The 14,238-nt window shown below is 41.0% G+C and overlaps 2 protein-coding genes across 2 annotated transcripts in view; both read right to left on the reverse strand.

Annotated features, from left to right (window-relative positions):
* The window catches only part of IPPK (inositol-pentakisphosphate 2-kinase), a 57,735-nt gene extending 43,685 nt beyond the window's left edge, over positions 1–14,050 (reverse strand). Inside the window, exons 1-3 of the mRNA XM_082059964.1 lie at positions 13,954–14,050; positions 11,487–11,536; positions 1,777–1,833 (exon numbers count right to left, since the gene is read on the reverse strand). Of these exons, the coding sequence (XP_081916090.1) occupies positions 1,777–1,809 (33 nt within the window). The 5' untranslated portion in view covers positions 1,810–1,833; positions 11,487–11,536; positions 13,954–14,050. The remainder of the gene's footprint in view (positions 1–1,776; positions 1,834–11,486; positions 11,537–13,953) is intronic.
* On the reverse strand, positions 6,826–8,113 carry LOC309443223 (protein BTG1-like). The gene is made up of 2 exons (XM_082059976.1): positions 7,929–8,113; positions 6,826–7,801 (listed from the first exon to the last, which is right to left on the reverse strand). Exons 1-2 carry the CDS (start codon positions 8,044–8,046, stop codon positions 7,449–7,451), a joined length of 471 nt encoding a protein of 156 aa, XP_081916102.1. The 5' UTR covers positions 8,047–8,113; the 3' UTR covers positions 6,826–7,448.
* Positions 14,051–14,238: the final 188 nt, after the last annotated feature.

Raw genomic sequence — 14,238 nt, forward strand, 5'->3', positions numbered from 1 at the left:
TTCCTTCTGATTTCTAGTGTCATAAACAGAGATAGATACACGGCCTACTCTGGATCACAGCTAAAAAAGAAACCCTTTAATTTCAGCAAACTTTTGCTCTCAGACTTATTTCAGTTTTCATGCCATGCAGCTCCAATGTTCAGTGTTTTGGAACAGAGTTAGAGAAAGAATCAATATTAAAGACTTGTGGAAAATAAAAGCCAGGTATCTGTTTATTTCAGAAAATACACACAGCTTTCCCTGAATATATCATCAAGACTTACGGCACATACATAGAGTTGTGACACACAAACAAATTATCTTCTTTTCTGGTGAAGTGACTCTCAGCTAGAATAGCTAAGGTTTCAGCTACAATTGATTTGATTATCTTAATTTGATACTTAGGGAACTAAAAGGAGCTCCATGAAACTAATACACAGGACTCTCTTAAATGGTGCAAGTGCTTTAAACGTTCATCTAGGCCTGAGCCAGAAGGCTTTTCATGTTAAACATGGGAGTAAATCTACAGATTTCCACAGAAGCAACACTTAAAGTGTGTAGCATTGGGTCATTGAAAAAAAAATCTAAAGACTGGTAGAGATATTACCTAAACATCATTTAGAGAAAAGACTAATGATAAAATTAAGTGTTCCATAAACACTGCACTTCATGATTCTGAATTTTCTTTCAGAAAACCTCCATCCATCAGAATACCGAATCACACATTACATGTTCAGCACTACTACTCAATTCAAGTACATATTTAATTACTTGACTAATGCATACTTCAACCACTTGAAAATAATAGCTCCCAATTGACATAAAAATATTCAACACTCTCAGTTTCAGTATCAGCCCACTGCACTGGGTGGGGGGAAAGAACAAGCTGACCCTCTCCCAACTCATTTGTACATCTTTTGCCTCCCCCGGAGGAAAAACCCTTTGACAAAACCATTTTATCAACATGCAGTCAAGTGAGAGGTGCATTTTATGTCCTCTGGTATAGCCAAGAAAAAAAACAAAAAAAACCAGCATACTTCCCAGAAAAAAAAAAGGATTTGTATGAATAATACATTGTTTTGAACAGTAAATAAAATGTTCTCTCGTCATACATTGTAGAAGAATTCTGTTTTCATTTATACTTCTGCAACCTCAGAAATGCAGTCTTCCTAACATGTGGCAATGCAAATTCAGAAGAAAAGCAGCCAAATCTAAGGGGTCAGCTTTTGTTGTAATCCATTCCAAGAATACAGAAAAGCATAAACCACTATAATTTATGTCCTTTTCCATCACTCCTACATGTGCCTTTATGCAAATCTAACACTCAGGTTGCACATTTGCAACAGAAACATTCATATAACACCGTTTTGATGCTAGCGATGCTGTCTAAATAATATGTAGGGAATAGTGCAAAGTGTCAATTGCATATTCAGATCATACATATGTAGAGATATTAAAACAGAATTGCATATAAAGACATCATACACTGGGAATACTCATTAGTATTTTACTCACCAATATGCAGCAAGCAAAATAAAGCTGAGGGCTTACAAATAATGTACTTTAAGTATTTATGAATATTCATAAGTATTTATAAATAACAGGCAAGTTCCTTTCCTCCACAGAGCCCCAGTGGAAGAAAGCAAGTTCCATGTTGGCACTCAGTGCAAGTTTAGTAGTTTGATGATACAATGACTTTGCTTCTGTGCAGCATCCCCTTCTGATTACCCAGAACTACTGGAACAACCAGGGCTCAGTGTTCACATAGTTGAAGAAGTACTTTCTAGTACAACCTACCTTTGTCCTCAGTTTTCCTGTGTGTTCATTCATTCTTCATTCAGGTAGCAGACAATCCTGGGAAGGGTACAAAGATGTAATCTCAGTTATCTGAGGCCAAAGTCACTAACATCAGCTGTGTAAGACGATCGATTTAACAACAGTTTGCAGGACTGGGCTCTACACCACATTGTCCTGAACACCAGACTACAGTCACAAGAACTCTGTAGTAAAAATTATGTGATGAAATTGATTGTACTTGCTACTACTGAAATAAAGTTTAAGAGTTTATGCTCTAGAAAGATCATATTCAAAGTTGCTGCATCACAGCATCTACAAAGACCATATTTATACTTTCATACATGCACTTTTATTTTAAAAATGTGTTCCATTTCAAAGATAAATTTTCACACTTGGCATATCTCCAGGATTACAACCTTATTTTTCTAAGTTAAGTATGTATTTAACACAAGAGGTTTTCCTTGAAATACTATAGAAAAATTTTGTGATCTAATTTTCATTCTTCCTACTAAAGCGCAATAGGATCATTTTATCAGGAGAGATATTTGCAACTCCTTCAGTGACTCAAGACTGATTTGCTGTTTAGTTTAACTGAACAGGCTCTGATCTTCATTTACAGTTTGTGTCTTTGGATTTTTAAGAACCAATGGGGAGAATAATTGATACTATATAAGCTGCTTCTGCTAATGAGGCTATACAAATATTACCATCAATAACCTGGAGCAAATAATTCAAAATAACAATAAAACTAAGTTTGCTGGTAAATCACAATTTACTTCGCATTCTCATTGCTCCCTGACATTTACTAGAGATGTATTAGCCATACTGATTGCAAACAAGGGGCAGACAAATCTCAGAATGACTCTCCCAAGCAGATGACAGATTCTTTCATGCAATTCCATTTCAATTAAAATATATTGCCACCCCAAAAAGTTACTCAAATTACAAGCTAACATCAGCAGTTTACTTCTCAATGAAAATTTTACATAGCCTTATAATGGAAAGCAAAATATCGCTTGTTATTACTGGAATAAATTCAGTCCCCAGCAAGAAGACAATGAAAATAGATGGGCTTATTACTCTTACAGCACAAAAATTACCAAGAGTGATTCTGGCACAACAAGAAAAAGTAATTTATAAAAGTGTGGTGACAGTAAAAAGTACCAAGCTTACAACTCAAGAACCAGAACACATCTATTAACCCAACAACACAAGTCTTCCTGCCCTGCCATGGCAATCTGCATCAGCCTGGAGGAATCACACCAAGCCAAACTGATAACTGTTGTGATGTTACACTGATACAACCTACGGCAGAAATTAAGATGAGATCAAAGTTCTGAGTCACACCCCTTACCATGCCAGTGGGGTGGGGGGAAGTGCTAACATACATGGATTATTGTGAAGTAAAAAAAGATCTGAAGGAAGCTAAAAATGTGAAAGGAAAAATGTATGGTTAAAATAGCTAAGAGCTATGCAAAGGCAATGGCCTTTTAAGATACATCAGCACATAAATGTATTCTAGTACTGAAAAGATGAAGACTGTAAAATTGCTAAAGTGAGGCAAAAAGCTGTAAGTGTTCAATAAATATTGCCTATCTGTATTGATAATGTGGGTAATTTTGTACTACATTTGGATAATTAAATAATTCCAATATACTTATGACTAAAACAGATATTACCAAGGTAATAATTTTCAGGATTTCATATGGAAAAATCATAACCACAAAGTCTAGAAAAAAAGCCAAAGAGAACTGCCTTAAGATATCAGTGGCAGCCCCATGCATGTGGGAATAACTAGAAAATTTTTCCAGAGTGTCCCAAGATTTAAAAAAAAAAGTAACAACTAATAGCTGCAGGAGAGTTAGAACACTTTTAATCATGGATTAAACATATAAAAGAGGTTAATGAATGTAGTGTTAATTCACTTCATAATAAGAAGCGTAATTAAAAGGAGAACAATACCAGTAATACCAGTCAACATGGTTTCGTAGAAAAGCTATCCTGTTAAACAAACCTGGGGCTTGTCCTTTGTGTGAATAATTGTAGTAACACTATTTAGGCTTGTATAAGGCACTTCACCTAAAATGTGGCATTCTAAACAAAATAAAAATAGCACAGTGAAGAATGCATTACTTGAATTAAAACCAACTTAACTGAAAGACCTCATATTTAGCAATTATGTCAGTACTGGACATGAACTAACTTTACATTGTTCTCAGTGAAGTGAAAATCACAGTTCTGTCAGTGCTGCTGGAATGGCAAATAATGGTGGGAACAGGGTGATCTGGATCAGTTGGTTCACTGCACTCATTTCTTGAGAACACATTCTCATGCACATATTAAAAAAATTGAATGAGTGTTTGCAGAAAGCGTATATGTAAATCCCAGTCAAAAGAAAATTATTTATGCTTAAAATTAAAGAGCCTAATCTTTTTAATCCTTTAAATAAAAAACAGACTTAATTTGATTGCAGTGTAAAGTATACAAAAAAGGCCATACTGAAAGGCCTTTCATCTTGAGGATAAAGAAATAAGGACACCAGAACTTGAAAAATATACCAGATTTCCTATTTGAACTTACCTAACACTCAAGGTAATAGAATCTGAAACACAGACAATACCCTTATTTCTAGAAGCTTTCAGATTAAAACTATACATCTGTGTATTCTTAGGTGCAAAGAACGAGTCAGGGTGTGATATATAGGAATTGCAGTGCGTAAGTACTCAGGCTATACAAACAGGACCTTTGTCTCATTTGGATTTTACAACTCAGAAAGGCAAATGTTAGTTAACTGTCTTCACAGCAAGGCAATGTTTTGGAGAAACAGGCAAATACATGTTTTTTCCCCACAATAAATGTTTGTTCCTTCAGCTTTACTTATCCAACAGTTAACCCATCCTCACACAGGCATGAGAACAAACAAATACACCCTTCCTCCATATATTGTTACTGCTTTCAGGAGGCTGACATGCAATAATTCTTCCTATAGAATCCAAAGCACTAAGTCATGACTGATCAGATGCAGTTAGCCTCGTGTGATGTTAAGATTTTGGCTTGTTTGTTGCAATGCCAGAATACAAAACTTGTCATCTTCTAGGGTAAACACAAAGTTAATTTTATTTACCTCCTCCAAACACCAGCCTCCTTGGCTTACTCCCAAGAGCTCTATTACCTCAGAACAGCCTTTGTGCTGTAAGTCTGACATTTTTTTTAAAGCAGTGGAATGCAGTTCTAGATGTCACAGATATTACAGTATATTTACTTGCAGCTCAAGTATTTTATTTGCTGCAGTGGGTTTTCTTCAAGCTCCCCTGCTTGTCTGCACAGTAACTTCAACTCTATGCCTGTGGCATAAGTGTATGAAATTGAACTTGAATTAAACCAATGTGTCCCATTCAATGATAAATATCAAACTTGTAGAGAGCATAGGATACATAATGTATGAAATAGCCCATTGAATATGGTGAGATTAATAAATAAGCAGCAACAGAATTCACCATAGCTGGAATTAATCCAGGCTCTTCTCTTCCACTGAGAGACACCAGGCAAGTAAAGAACATCTGAAAAACCTGCTGTACCCTTAGTTCATATCAAACCACACCCAGGAGCTGGAAATCATTCCCTATGTCCCAAGTCATCTTTAATTCCACTTTAAGTGTTACCAGTGGATTTTTACATAGCAGTAAAGCTAAAAACTTCATTCTACTTCTTTTCAGGCAAGCTGTTAATATAGCATGCAGCAAGGCCAATTACCTTTCAAATGAAATTTAATCAAAAAGAGCATCTCACCCTCAGTAGATTTATTCTGCCAGTTACTGACAAATGTGTTGAGTATGTCTCTTGGAGGTCTTCAGGAAAGAAATATTCAGTGCAGGTAATTCTATCAGAGAAAAAAAGTGCTGCTGTCTCCCCAAGAGAATAAAACAACATCACAAGAACCAATTTTCAATCTTGTGTAATAAAACTGCAATTTACCACAAGACCTTTAACATCCATTTAAGTAACTCAGAAACTTAGTGATAGTCTAGAAACACAAATTTTTACAAAGTTTTGATTACTAAGAAAATTGCACTACGCATTTTATTCAGATTATACAATTACTACTAGCCAAGCCTGCCTCCAAGATCATTAGGCAAAAGCAAGAAGTAAGCCACAGCTTTTTCTAATGCATCCAAAGAAAAAAGCCTCTTTATGCAAGCTGGAGCTTTACCCCTTCTAGTTTGCCCAGACTTGCCCCTTCCTTCACTGTATGTTTTACCATGTTATAGACATAGCACAAGATTTTTTTTTTGCTGACATACTAACAGTAGACAAAGCTCCCTTTCATCAAGTATTCAACTGCGCTCAAACACCAGGCTACAAAAAACCAGCAATGCCAGACACTACGCAGTCTTCTAAAGCCAGATTACAAACTGCTGCTTCTTAGAATAGGAATCACAGTATCTCTAAATTGGATCCTTCACTAGAGTATCAATACTAAGAGTCTTCATGTAAACCAGTACCGCAAAGTTTTGTTATCACATCAAACCCACTGTGTTTGATACTTCTACTAAACTTGTACCAAACTGGTACTAGAGACACCGACAAAACGAGAAGGAACTCAACACCAGAAATGGCAGGCTCTTACCTTCCAGGAAAGTCAGTTGGTTACATGCTATTACTGATCAGTGGTTTAGTCTGGCTTCCTAGATGATTTTAAGCTAAAGTTTTCAATGCAAACTCCATTTCCCAATAAACTCAAACATTTCTTGAAATAGATCAAATGTTACGAGTACTTTTACTTCCACTCAGTTTGACACAGCGCACACTGAAAACAGTTCAGCTCTGTACAGACCGTTCAGCTCTACTCAGACACAGCCAGCAAGATTTACTGAAACTGAGCATTTTGTGGAGATCTGAAATAAAGATTAATGTTCAGAGCTTCACCTTTCTAACTGTGAAGCTACCTCTGATTATTAGAAATGGCTAGAGTAAACTTTGAGAGCAATGTAAAAAGCCCAAGGAACAAAAAAAAAACCAACCAACTAAAAACACACCAACAAGTCCAAAGCAGTTTGAGCAAGTCTTTATTGTTCTATGCCCCTAACTAGAAATAAGACAAACTAATTCTCCAATTCTTTTTGTTAAAATGTTGTGGTGTTGGGGCATGATGGAATCCAGCCCTCAAGTAAATGCATGCTTTGAAAAAGAAAAAATAAGAGTTGTTTTTGTGATTTGTGCCTCGCAGCCAAACTTTAATGACCCTGAGAGAAGTCTGTGCAGACAAATCACTGACAAGATTTATGTGCAGCCTGTTAGATCTGGTTCCCACCCCCCCTTTGTGTTATTGCTGTGCAAATTGAGGAATGTTTTCGCAAGTGTTAATCTTGACTAAAATCCATCATAAAGAGTGTTACAATATTGCTTTTTATTACAAATCGCCAAAACTTCTTTGAAAATATATATGTGTATAACAATCATCTGACTGTACAGTGCATTTACAGTACACAATCCAGAGAGTAACATGCAGTGTAAAGAACTCCTTTATACATTAGCCCTTGGTCACAAAGAACATGGCAGCACTACAACTTCAATGACTATACAGTGAAAATAATTAAAAGCAAAGTCTCAGGTACATCTAAGTTCACCATGAGATTGAGATACACACATCACTGTACAAGGAATGCCAATTTTTAGCTAGAAACTGTCATCATGTTGTAATTCTTGGAAGGGCTGGATCTCCCAATTCCCCACTCCTCCTTACAGCTGCTTCTGCTCTCCAGCGGTTTGCTCGTCTTCCCACCGGGCTGTGGACTTTCGTACAGGACACAGATAGACCCATCTTCACCTATGCGATAGGACACTTCGAAAGGGTCGACCCAGAGAGTTAATTCGCTGGGTAAGAGCTGGAAGAGTCTCTCGTGGCTCAGTCCAATCATCCCCGCTGCCTTTCCTATCAAGGGGTCCATCTTATGGTTGATCCTAATGCACCGGTACCCGGAGCCCTTGGAGGGCACCAGGGGGAACCAGTGGTGCTTGTAGTGCTCTGCGGGAGGGAACAAAGAGCGGCTTTACCGCGGCCCCCGAGCCCCACCGCCCGCCGGACCGCCCGCGGGGCAGAGGCGGCGGCAGCGGCGACCGGCCGAGCCGGGAGGCCCCCCCGCCCCGCTCACCGCGCAGCGCCTCCTGCAGGCACTCCCGGAAGCACCGCAGCTGCTCCTCGCCGATACCGCCGGCGGCCCGCAGGAGGCGGGTGATGAACGCCGCTGCCGTGGAGATCTCGGTCCTCATGGCCGCCCCGGCCGGCGCGCACCTCCCCGCCGCTGCCACGGCCGCCCCGGCCCGCTGCCAGCGCCTCCGTGCCTCCGGCCAACGGCGGCGCCGCGCAAGGGCCGCATCACACGACGGCGCCCCGCCCCGGCCCCGCGTACTCAGACAGGCTAGGCCCCCATTGGCGGCGGCGGGCGCGGGGCGGGGCGACCTCGGCGACCGCGGGTGGTCATTGGTCCGCCGCAGGGGCCGGGCCGTGTTTGTTTTGTTGGCGAAGGGGCGCGGCGTGGTGCCGAGGTCCAGCTGCCACCTCCGCCGTCCCGCGGAACCATCACCAGAAACGCGCCGAGCGGCCAGACACAGTGCAGCATCAGAGCACCACGCGTGGGCTTCTCACAGCCACGCCGCGGGTCTCCACCAGGCCGGCGGCCAACCCTGCTCCACGTCCCGCCGCACCCGTGATGTGCAGCCGCTGAACACCGCCCGCGCCCCAAAGTTGTGCCTGCTCTCCTCGCTTCTCCAGGTGCCCCCAGTTCTTGCTCACAGCCCAACAGAAGGAGCAGGTTAAACACACATTCGTGTGCTGAGCGCACTACACTCCCCTGAGGCGCACACAGGGCTCCTGCCACCGCTCCTCCCGTCACCGTCCCGACCGCCCCGGGCCGCCCACTCCATCACTCCGGGCAGACGTGCCTGTTCTCTTGCCATGTGGGCTTTTCACTCTATTTCTCAAGACCCGCTATGAGCAAAACCTAAAAATACCTTGCCATCTCTGTTTTGACATACAACTCCAAATCCAAGATGCTTTCACATGACAAAACAACAACACAGTTTTGAAGATACCTCCTCCTTATTTAGCTAAGCACAAAACCAGTTTTCATTAAGAGCAATGCAAGAACCTATCAGTTATTTTCAGAAAAGCAAGCGGTCCAGAAGGCATCAAGTTTTCTTCAGAAAGCCTGTCTGCCTGCAAATGGTTGGGAACTTGGCATACTTGAAAAATACATCAAAGAGTTAAGTAAACTGTTGAGTCCGTGAACAACACAAATTTGCTGTCAAAGGCGTTACAGTGGGAAGGTACATCTTCGGCATGTATTTAGAGCACTGTATTGCATCATTTAAGTGTGATACTTGCCAGTCCAGAAAGGTTTAGATAGAAATAAATACAAGCCTAACACTTATTTGAGCATAAAAAGAGCTGTGCGTACATTGCATGAGTATCAAGCTTCTCAGCTGGCCCTGCAGGTCACATCACAGATGCCACTAACAGGAACACAAACAGCTGGACCCTGAGCAGCATTTTTGTGGGGCAAAAAGAGAGCTGTGGAAATGTTTGGTTGAACAGTTTGTGTTGGCACAAACTTTCTATTATTCTGGTGAATAAAGTACATGGCTTGTTTGAGACAAGGAACTTTGCTAATGACTCATTATCATCATCACTGCTGAGCCTCTGAGTCTGAAGGATAACGACAATTCATCTCTTTACAATAACAGTTTTCTCCTGACAACAGTTGTCCTGGCAAGTCAGTTTGGCCAAGAGCTCCAAACCGGTAATTTTGCCCATAACTCAACAGACTTCCTTCCTCCACACAACTGCCAAGTGTCAGCCAAGTATCACAACAGTTTCGGTGATGTGGATGCTGCCTCAGCTGTGACCTTCCCACCCTCAGTGCAGTCAGAGTGACAATACTCTTCAGCTATTTTTAAAGCTTTTAAAAGGTGTCTTGTGTTAGGTATAGTCAAGATGCCCTGAGTTTACAAAAAGCATTCTCTCTAGTTCAAAGACTAAACACAAACTTTTTTTTTTTGGTCAGCCCTGAAGTTCTGTTCACAAGCAATTCCTCTGATCGCTTTTTTTTTTTTTCCAAGAACAGTAACTAAGGTCAGGACTTTATCACCAGCACTGGCAGTCTTCTTTTTGAAAGTTCATGCAATGCCCCAACATGATTTTTTTTTTCCTCCTAGCCTTATTTAAATACAGCCTCTGCCTTCACTGGTTTGTGTCTTAAACCTACCTTAGGAAAAACAAAACAAAAAAGTATCTTGCACTGTTTACAGTGTTGGCTCAGGTCTAAGACTTTATATTGTCTTTTGTTAAAAGAGAGCTAACTGCTCCTTTATTCTTCTCCAAGACCTGCAACATGCCACAGAGAGCCAGAGGAGCCCTTCTTCAGAGGGATCCCACCCTTGAGGAAACTAAATAATACCTTGTTTCTGAACACCTTAATTCTTTTCACCTTCCTTGCCTCTCCACTCTAGGAACCCAACACCACCTCTAGTTCACCAGCTGCAAAGGCCGTACCCAGGAGTCAAGGGGAGAAAAGTGCCTTGTCTGCAGACCTTTAAAAATTAGACCCAGTTTTACTGCTTATTTAGAGATTAACAGATAAGTCCAGTTGCACTTCAGTACCTCAAACTTCAGAAATCAAGCTAAAAAAATAATCTCTGCTGGTATGTGGACATATCAGTCATCCAAACACTTCCATCTTATTCCATGTGGTGTTTTGAGAATCAGAACACAAAACACAATTCTCCAGCTTTAGAGACTTCATTAGTAAAACTACCCAGGTACACATGGAGCACATCATCCTACCTTTGAGCAGATACAATCATCACTTGCTAGTTAAGGTATGTGGAAAAAAAAAAATAAAAAGAGCAAGCACACATTATTTGTTACTTGGTCTAGACCATTATTCTCACTCAACAACATTTTACCACAAGCTCTGGGTTTATTCTCCATCTTCTGTCCAGTACTTCTCTCCAACACTTTCCCACTTATTCACACTCATTCCCTTTCATTTGTGAAATACAGACTTCTACCATACCTACACTGCAGGCATTCAAAGCTTGTAACACCCTAACAGCACTATCACAAAAGCAGAAAGACAGCTACTCACTGCCAGATTCATTAAAATAATTGACAAAGAAACAACGCTTGCACTGAAGTTACTACATTCTCGCTAGCATTCAGAATAAGCATCACAATACTATTAACAGCACTAAGAACTGTACAAATCCAGACATAAGTTATTAAACTTAATGCTTAATTGTGCTAAAGATCTTCCCGCTTCCAAGCTGCATGTGCCCATATTAATATACATACAAATTTCCAATTACATACAGTCTGATTTTACTGTAAGTCAGTCATATAAAGATAGAAAAGGATTTAGTTTTAACTCACTTGTGCAAAATTTAAGATCAGAATAGAAAAGCTTTCTAAGCAAGCAAATGAAAGGTAGTTTAAAATATTGCTCTGCACATCAACCAAATGAACTACTTATTAATTGAGTGGATTAGCAACTCATCTTTTTCAAGCAGGAATCCAGGGCCAAGACCTGTTGAGGTGGCATCTGCATAATTCCTAACATGGATTAGGTAGCAGCTGCATAATTCCTGCAACTACCACCATACACATAACCATCTACACAGAGGATTTTTTTAGCTCATTAACTCAGACTTACTTTGTTATTGTTCTGTTCATCTGCAAGTTGTTTCTCTTCAGCAGGAACACCTAGGGTAGAGGAAACAAGAGTTAGTGTCTTTGTTTATCTTGCTAAAAAGAAAGTGTGTGCACATATACTATAACTTCATTTTTCCTCAACTTCAGCCAAAGGAAAAGAAGAAAGCAGAACTAAAGCTATATCACTTATATTGTTATTTAAAAGTAGTAATAATAAAAATAGTAATAATTATGATAGCACAAGCCTATTAGTTTATCAAAAAAGGACAGTATTAAGACCATGTAAAGTCTAAATAAAATTACTTTAGATTACTTAATTTAAGCTCTCAACACATGTCTCTGCAAACATGGACAGTTGAAAAAGAGCACAAGAACCTGCAAGAGGTTTTAAAACAAGCAACTTTGGTTTTATTCCATCTAGTAGAAGCATCTCTCTCTACACATAAGTAAAGCAAAAACATTGTTAAAAGCAGGAGCTACCTTTTATTTATTGCTAGAATACAAAGACAAGCATTACATTAATATTCTCACTACAGAAAAAAAATACTTTCAAACACAAATGTTACCTTTAATGACTCAAGCATCAAATACGTCCATAATTTCCTCAGATTTGTACAGTATATAATAAAACACACCTTCTTAGGAAAAAAAACCAAAAATAAAATCTTATGCCAACACCTCAGAACTAAAGTGATAAGAGCTGTGTTCCTCTGAGACTGCCCCTTTTATGAGCCCCTGTGCTGAGCAGCTGCAGCTGCCCTGCCTGCTGCAGTTCAGAGGAATCACCTGCACTCACCTGAGCAGAGAAGCTGGGACAGCACAGCTGAGGGCAATGACCCTCAGGATTTGCTTTTGGGTGCTGAGCACAGGCTACTGCTACATATGTCAGAGCAGCACATGGATAAACTACAGTCTAGTGATAACTGAAGTTAGAACTACAGAAACAGAAGTAGAGAAATCAACAAGAGAATTCAGAATTCTCTGTCAGAATTGGAAATATCATACTAACACCAGTGTTTTTCACTTAAGGACCACTAAGGGATTTACAAACTGATTTTTAACAATGAAAATGGTTACTAACCTTGTTTTAAAAATGTGCTGCAAGACTTCAGCAAGTCTGCACTTCAAAAGTTTATCAACATAGCTATGACCTAAAGCCTACTTAAGTTATACAGAGCTTACATCAGCTGGAAAGTATATTTTTCAAACCACTTTGTACAGCTTTTAAAAACTGAGTAAGATATGATTACAAAAGCACATTAATGCCAGTAAATTAATAGCAGGGGTTTAGTACAGATTTTTTTCAAATATTGCACTTGCCTGACACTATTATGTCTTACTGGTCCTACTTCATTGGAAAAATCCCCCTGAAAATGACCTATTTAAGATCCCATTTTCTTTACTAAAACAACTAAACATTTAACCAGTAAACAACATGGTTGCCAGTGATTTATCAGAGCAAGTGAAAAATCACTTTGATTACTGGCCTTGCAGCAGTGCTAATGGGGGTGGTAGGAACAGCTGTCCTGTGTCTTTACAAAATGGAGAGCAACAGACTGACAATCAAAGGAGAGAAGCTGGGTTTAACCAAACAGCTAACACGGACTGTTGGTGGGGAGGCATACAGGGGATGTTGCTGGAGAAATCAATAAAAAATAAATTTAAAAACAATAAAATAATTTATTTTTTTAAGGGAGATCAGAAAGCTTGTACCCCCCCCGGAGTACCTCAGTTAAAGGGGAAAGGAGGAGGGATCACCTGCAGCTGGGGAATTAGGATAAATAGGGAGCTGTGCCTTCCAGGACTTTTGGAACAGACACCACAGGGATATGTCCGGTGGGCTCCTCCCCTTTATTCAAATAAAGCTTTCTTGTTGTTGTTTCTGTCGCCTTTCTTTCTGTCTCCTTTTCTGGACATTCACCTCTAGCAAAGCTAACTTCTGTACAAGGGTAAATATTACAGGGCAAGTTGTCCCTTTTGTCATGGGGTGTTCTACAGCCAAGTATTAGATTAGGACTGCAATTTAAAAAAAAAAATGAGAAAAAAAGAAGTTGAGTCTGGAACAGAAAATTTGAGTAAGTGCTTTCTGGTCTTTACAAGCATTGTGAGCTGGTTAAGTGAAAGTAATTTCCTTTCCTGACAGTCTTGTGTCTTACATTGCCATGGGGTACAAGCAAAGCCAGCACTGCATATTTGCAGCCTCATGTTCTTCTGCAGCTCCCACAGGCTGTCCTCGCAGGCAATCAGGAACACAAGCGGCCTGCTGGGACAGCAGCCAGGACCCGCGTTTGCCCAGTGTCTGTGTGGTCTCTCCATGATCCCGTGTCAGAGAGGTAAGAGCCCGGTCTGTGAGTCTCCCAGCCCGGTGCAGGCAGCAGCGGAGGCCGCAGGCGACCCCATGTGCCCGGAGCCTGGCCCGGGCCGTGCGGCAGTGACCCAGCCCCACACCATGATGTGTATGACGTCACCTGTCAACGCTCTGACGTCAGCAGCCTTCCCCTCACGCCGCCGACAGGACGGACCTTCCCGCCGCTTCCAACCGCTCCACTCACGCCTGCCCCCGCGACACCCGGCCAATCAGCGAGGCGCTTGCAGCGCCTGTCGCCGCGCCAATGGCGGGGACGCTTACAACCGGCTGCCGCGCGCGCCGGCGCTGGGTTTGACCCCCGGGGGCCGCCGTAGGTGCGGCGGCTGCCCCATTGGTCGGAGGGACGCCCTGCCCGCCGGTGATTGGTGGGCGGTGCGGCGCGCGC

Source organism: Streptopelia decaocto (assembly GCF_964273445.1).
Source record: "Streptopelia decaocto genome assembly, chromosome: 8".
NCBI lineage: Eukaryota > Metazoa > Chordata > Aves > Columbiformes > Columbidae > Streptopelia > Streptopelia decaocto.